Source organism: Pelecanus crispus, chromosome 1 (genome assembly GCF_030463565.1).
Source record: "Pelecanus crispus isolate bPelCri1 chromosome 1, bPelCri1.pri, whole genome shotgun sequence".
NCBI classification, from domain to species: Eukaryota; Metazoa; Chordata; class Aves; order Pelecaniformes; family Pelecanidae; genus Pelecanus; species Pelecanus crispus.
The window spans coordinates 85,751,759-85,758,024 of record NC_134643.1 but is presented as its reverse complement, the minus strand read 5'-3'; the positions used below and the strand labels follow the sequence as shown (position 1 = coordinate 85,758,024).

General features: G+C 42.7%; 1 protein-coding gene across 1 annotated transcript; it reads left to right on the top strand.

Moving 5' to 3' along the window:
• The first annotated feature begins 3,026 nt into the window (after positions 1–3,026).
• TMEM52B (transmembrane protein 52B) lies at positions 3,027–6,266 on the top strand. Its single transcript, XM_009487172.2, has 5 exons — positions 3,027–3,074; positions 3,716–3,759; positions 4,431–4,469; positions 5,394–5,560; positions 6,016–6,266. Exons 1-5 carry the CDS (start codon positions 3,027–3,029, stop codon positions 6,264–6,266), a joined length of 549 nt encoding a protein of 182 aa, XP_009485447.2.

Here is a 6,266-nt window from a genome sequence, read left to right as displayed (position 1 = left end):
GTCCCAGACTTTTATCTTACAGTGGAAAAATTGAGTGCAGTGATTTAGACTCCAGCATCTGGGCAGACACATACAGACCAATACATGTTAATTCACAGGAAGGCCTTACCCTGTCTCCAATGAGCTGCTGCTTTTGAACCCTCTGTCACATTTTCTGTCAAAGGAAGGTAACAACCCTTATGTCCTCAGTGGAAAGAGCATGAAATGTGGGAGGGAAGTGTTCTGCTTCTTTATGCGCAGTTTGTTCAATAATGATCTGGTTTTGTTTTACAAGCAACAGAGCCCTGTTAGATTATCATCATCCAGTGTAAAAAACATGAAAGCCTTGATAATGTCTTAGTACACCTGCAAAAGTATCAGGGGTCCTTGTGAGCCCCAAATGTGTTCCCATATTTTACATTTCTAAATGCCCAGGGGGAAGTATTGGGTATGACTAATCAAGTTGGCTCTAGTGGAATACTCCCTTGAAGAGTAACAGCGATCAAGCAGCAATTTCTCAACAACTTCTAAGACCACTACAACAGCTATTTTTTCAGCTCTTTAAGAAGCTTTACTCCCAGTTAAGATCATGCTGTTTAGGAAATAAAAGTTAGAACAGGCTTGAGATGCATCCCTTGATACAACCAGAACAGAGAAGCAGAGAGGACAGAAGTTATTTTCTGTCCATACCACAATCTGCTTTCTCTGGCATCCAAGGAAGGATATGTTCAAACCACATAGCTTACTATGGAATGGACCCTTAGATTTTAAACAATGGCAAAGAACAGCAAAAAGTCAATGATGGGATATCTTTCTTTGTTTTAGCAGTTCTGTAACAGTCTGATCACATTTTTAAAACCTTTTGAAAGGTGGAAAGGGGGAGATATGAAAGAGAAAAGTTACTTCAACCAAACATAAAACAAAGAAAAAGAAAATATTGAGATAACTGAGGCAAAATACTACGGGAATGTGGAGAAATTTAAACCATTGTTGGATGATAGGCTAGCAGGGCCATAGGTGAATTACTAGAAGCACAGTATTTATGGCAATGCCATAGAAATAGAAAAAGAATGATCAATAAGTTTCAGCAAGAATGACTTATGATATGCTTTTGGAGGGGCTGTTGTTTCATGTCACACTGCTGCCTTTTCTTTAGAGAAATTTTTTATCACTTTATCTGATATTTCTCCAGTTTGATCCTTCTAGAACTTGCATTTCTCATGAGCCTGAATTTCAGTTAGAAATCAAGTGATAATCTATTGAAAAAAATGCTGAGAAACATTGGTAATTTGCACTTCTTTTCCACATTGAATCCCACCAGTTTTAAAAGCTGTACATACAAGAAAGGCCATTTTACAGTTCTGATGGGTCTTTTCTTCTAAAACTCCTATAATACACATAAGAACTTAAGAAGAAAGAGACAAAAAGAATATTGGGCAATTCCCATGTAATTACAAAGCCAATAGCTCATGTTTCTATGTTTCTTATTTGTCTACCAGGACTCAGAAACCTTCTTCCAGTAGTAGACTAGTTTAGATAGATACATACATACATAGATAGGCAGAGAAGTGCATGCTAAGGCATGTTTATACTGCACCGCTACTTTTATGATTACAGAATGGTAAATGGGTTTTAGCCTGCCTTGGGAGAACACATTATGTATATGAATCCATTGGTTCTGCTCTGCAAGTCTAATATGCATCACCAAGGCTAATGATTCACCAGTTTATGTGAATGCATTGTGACTGCAACATGGGGCAACAAGTTTCTCTAGCTGCTCTCCTGCCCTTAACATATATTTATGCAGCAGTTCCAGGTGGTTCCCAAACACAAATAGTAACACATTACTACAAAGCATTTTTTTCTTTCTCAGCTATTCAAAAGAGAAAGAGAAGGTGAACACAACTATATGCATGTAATAACACTCTGAATAGCCATGAGCAGTAACAGAAATCTAAAGCAGTTTTACAAGAGAGGAAAATTAATGGGTCGTTGAATGGAACCTGCTAATTTAACCAGCTGCAGAACAAATAGTCTCCAGGATAGGAGAATCAACTTGTATTCCCTGTGGTGCAAAGTATCTGGGGGTACTTGGCTGGCCATGCAGGAAGTTCAGGAGTGGGACCTGCGAGTGAGCAGTGACTGAGTGAGCAGACTGTCAGTTGCGGGACTGACATAGCAGGAGACTACCAGGTAAGAGGGATGGCAGCAGTGCCTTAAAACAGGAGATACAAGAGGTGTTCCATGTGCATATGTATAGATACGCATACATATATGTGTGTATTCATGTATGTTGCATTCATATACATATACACATACACATATAACCATATATATATATAATGCTGTATATAATCATCATATTGAAAATGCTTTCACTTCAGCAGGAACATCTTGCTTGTAACATACACTCTGAATGTTGATCATATGGCTAAATTCAATAGATTGGATCCACAGAGGTAGGACAGTGTGAGTGCAGGGACAGAAAAGGTACTGGAGGAGGGAGAGGAATCTGAACTGCCTTTGAACAGGTCAGTAACATGACCTTCAACCCACTCCCCTCAGGGTAGGGGCGGGGAGAGGAGTAATTGGGAATGAACGAACTCAGAGACCCTTTCTGCTCACAGAAGGGAAGGGTCAGGTCTGCAGAGATCTCATGATGCCCTTCACTGAACTAGTTCAACATCTAAAGTAAGAACTTGTAGCCACCGCTTTTCTCCTGATCTGACTGGAAGGCTTTAGAGATCCCTTCAAAAGACAGAGAGAAGCAGGCCAAGAGAATAACAAAAGGAGACAGGGAGAAGCAAACAGGAATTGCCAGTGACAAAGAGGGAAAGAGAGAAAGCAAAAACCTGAAGGACAGAGAAGGATAGACCCAGAGGAGGACAGAAAGAGGTAGAGCAGGAAGAAGAGATTGGATTCAACACACAACAAGGAATCTGCTCCTTCTCCTGGTTAGTGGACTGGTGAGGATGAACTGAAACTTAGAAAGGACAAGAAGACATAAAGCTTGAGACAGCAAGAGGCCACAGAACCACCCCATGGGCATGCACAGCCCAGTCATGATCTGCTTTGTTTTAGGGTGTTTCTTATGGGTAAGTCACACCTCAGGTTCCTTTTTATGGGGTCTGTGCTCAGTTGTGGAGTTAGCTTGGAAAGATGGAGGGGCATTAGCACAGTCACAAGAAATTTCCCTGTTATTAGAAAGAACTGGCATATAAAAGGCAGATGCACAGAAGAGAAGAATATTTGCTGCTATTCCAGGGATGGTAACACAGAGGTCAGGGTACCCAAGGCAAAGGAATGAAATGACTAGGAGTGCTGGAGGGACAGAGCAGAATTTAAGTCAGTGTGGATATAATATGAAGCAGGACGTTTAAAGGCTGTTAATATTGGAGCATGGAGAAGGATCTACATCTGTAGCATGACAGATGTAGTGGTGGGGAAATGGGAAACTTGTGGTGAGGGTGAAGGTAAGTCAGGGTCTGTGCTGGGAACAGTGCTAAGTAGGATTTTAATGACTACGGAAAGTTAAGATATGAAACAATGCACTTGGTATCACAATAACTTCACATCTACAGTGGAATATATGATGGAAACAACGGAAGATAGGTAATAGTAAGTCCTTACCGTAGGAGATTCAGACTAGTAATGGTCCAGGTGACAGAGATAAAAGTTGCATATGGCAAAGACTTAATTCACTCTAGCTGTGTCTTGTTTGTTTTTCTCCTTCTAGTTCCCACAAGTGAGAGGTGAGGAAGGCTGTCTCAACACTGAACTGTGAGTATTTGTTGATCTTGCACTCTTTTAAGAAGACAGTGAAGGACAAAGGCAGTAGTGGACATCAGTGTTATGACATGGTGGATGACATTTTCCAGAAAAGGTTACTTTAATTGCAGCTATTGAAAACTCACATAAAATTTCCATTTCTTTGAATGTGAAGTGTATTAACTATCTATTCAACATACTGATTGTGTGGTACTGTTTCTGCTACCTATTTGGATAACTGTAATGATCAAGAGCTTTCTGGTGTAATTTTGACTGACTGAGATTATGAATTTGGAATTGACCTTTCCTTGAAAAACTGGTTTGAAATATACTGCTTTGGTGAATATTACTCTTGGTGATGTAATTTGTAAGAATAACAGAAATTAAGACAAAACAAATGTGCGTGCAGATACCTAAGGTTTGCAAACAGAATTGGGCAGGCACAAATATTGGGGCAACAATAAAGAGAGAAAGGGAAACAGAAGAGAAATTCAGATAACAAGGAGATTGATGAGGTCAAACAACTGTCTCCTCCACAAAGCACAGTGAGTTTCTTATCATTGTGCCATTTAGAAGCTGAACTGTAAGTGAGGAGTGTGAGGGGAGCTGGAAGAGGATACAGTAGAGATCTTCCTATTTATTTGGTAGTCTGTGACTAACTATTTCTTGTACCCTCTTCTCAGCTGTTCAGGTACAGAGTGGGCCCGTTTGTGGTACATCTGGTAAGATGGCATATGTTTACTTTAAATATCTGCATCTCTGGACAATTTCAGTAGCCACCCCTGCTTTCCTTTGGCACCCCCTAATGCTCTACAGTAGCAAAGCAACCCCTTAGCTATGGCATCATCTTGGACAAATGTTGACTTGCCATCACAGGCCTCCTTTTTTATTCCATGATTAACCTACTTGGATGCACAATATTAATAAAGTGTTCATGGCACAATATGCCTTTTAAAAGGCTCATTTTTTTTTAGTAATTTCTGTCTGATTCCTTAGCAATTCTCACCACGGTGAGATTAAAAAGGATGGTAGTCATTGGACCTCTACAAGGCTGCATTAATAGGAGTGTAGCCAGCAGATTGAGATATGATTTTTCCCCTCCACTTGTCACTTATGAGGACACATCTGGAACACCTAGTCCAGTTTTGGTCCCCCAGTACAAAAGACATGCTGACAAAGTGGAGCAAGACCACTGGAGAGCAAATAAAATGGTAAGGGGTCCAGAGGACATGATGTATGAGGAGGGACTGAAAGGACCAGGTTTGTTCAACCTGGAGGAGGCTAAGGGAGCAGACTAATTGCAGTTTTCCACTACTTAAGGTGGATCTAGAGAGAAGACAGAGCCAGAGTCTTCTCAGAGATGCCCAGCAGAAGGACCTGAGGCAACTGGCCAAGCTGTATCCAAGGAAATTCTGATTAGACAGAAGGGAAAAATATTTCCCCCTAGGGTGGTGCAGCACTGGAACGGGTACCCGGAGGGGTCACAGGATCTGCATCCCTGGAGACTGTCCAAACTCTGCTGGACAAGGCTCCAAATAACCATGTCTAGCTTTGAGGTTAGCCCTACTTCAAGCAGGGAGAGACTTTAAAAGGTACACTGCAAACAAAGTCTTTCTGTCCTAATTCTGTGTCCTCTCCCTTTCCAGGCTGGTGGTGGTGATTGGTGGGCTGCTGCTCCTGTGTGGCCTGTTTTCCATCTGCGTGAGATGCTGTTTTCATTGCCATCACACAGGGGAGGAATCGGGTCCTCAGCCCTATGAGGTCACCGTCATTGCTTTTGATCATGACAGCACCCTCCAGAGCACCATTACCTGTGAGTTGGCTTCGACAGAGGCTGGGGACCTCAGCACACCCCGAAGCGAGGGGCTGCACTGTAAAAAGCCCAGATTGCAGCACCCCAAGTCTGGCAGAGGGAAGTTTGTGGCAGGAGACAGGGAAGGTGGCATCTGTATATAGTACAAATTAAGGTGCCCACCAGGCTTCATGTAGTGAATGTAGCCAGATGGTAAGTCAGCTGTGAGACATGTTTGGGTGGAATTAGGACAGCTATGGGCCTCGGTGGCATTTGAGGAAGGAGTAATTGTGGGATGTTGCTGATGGAGTTTCACCCCCTCTTCCCCCCTTTTATAGAAGGATGAAGGGGCAGGAAAAGGAAAACATTCAGGCTGTGGGGAGAGAAAAGCCTGTGTGATGCAGATATACTTGTCATCTGCTAATCACATGGTGCTTTCAGGATGAGGCAAACAGCTTTTGTCTCCTCTCTTTCAGCTCTCCATTCTGTGTTTGGGCCTGCTGCCAGGAGGATATTAGCGGTGGCACACTCCCATAACACTGCACAGGGAACACCACCCCTCTCAGCATCAGACACTCCTCCAGTCTACGAAGAAGCTCTGCACATGAGCAGATTCACAGTCGCCAAGGCAGGGCAGAAAGTGCCAGACCTGGATCCAGTGCCAGAGGAAAAAATGCAGGCATCTGCCGAGGGCAAGGATGCCCAGCCAGCCCTCCCAGGACACTAG

Excerpts from the sequence above, each read along its gene's own strand:
- TMEM52B (XM_009487172.2), top strand. The coding sequence starts at position 3,027 with ATGCACAGCCCAGTCATGATCTGCTTTGTTTTAGGGTGTTTCTTATGG. Across the intron at positions 3,075-3,715 it reads TTTTAGGGTGTTTCTTATGG|TTCCCACAAGTGAGAGGTGA; the intron begins GTAAGTCACACC and ends TTCTCCTTCTAG. Across the intron at positions 5,561-6,015 it reads CCTCCAGAGCACCATTACCT|CTCTCCATTCTGTGTTTGGG; the intron begins GTGAGTTGGCTT and ends CCTCTCTTTCAG.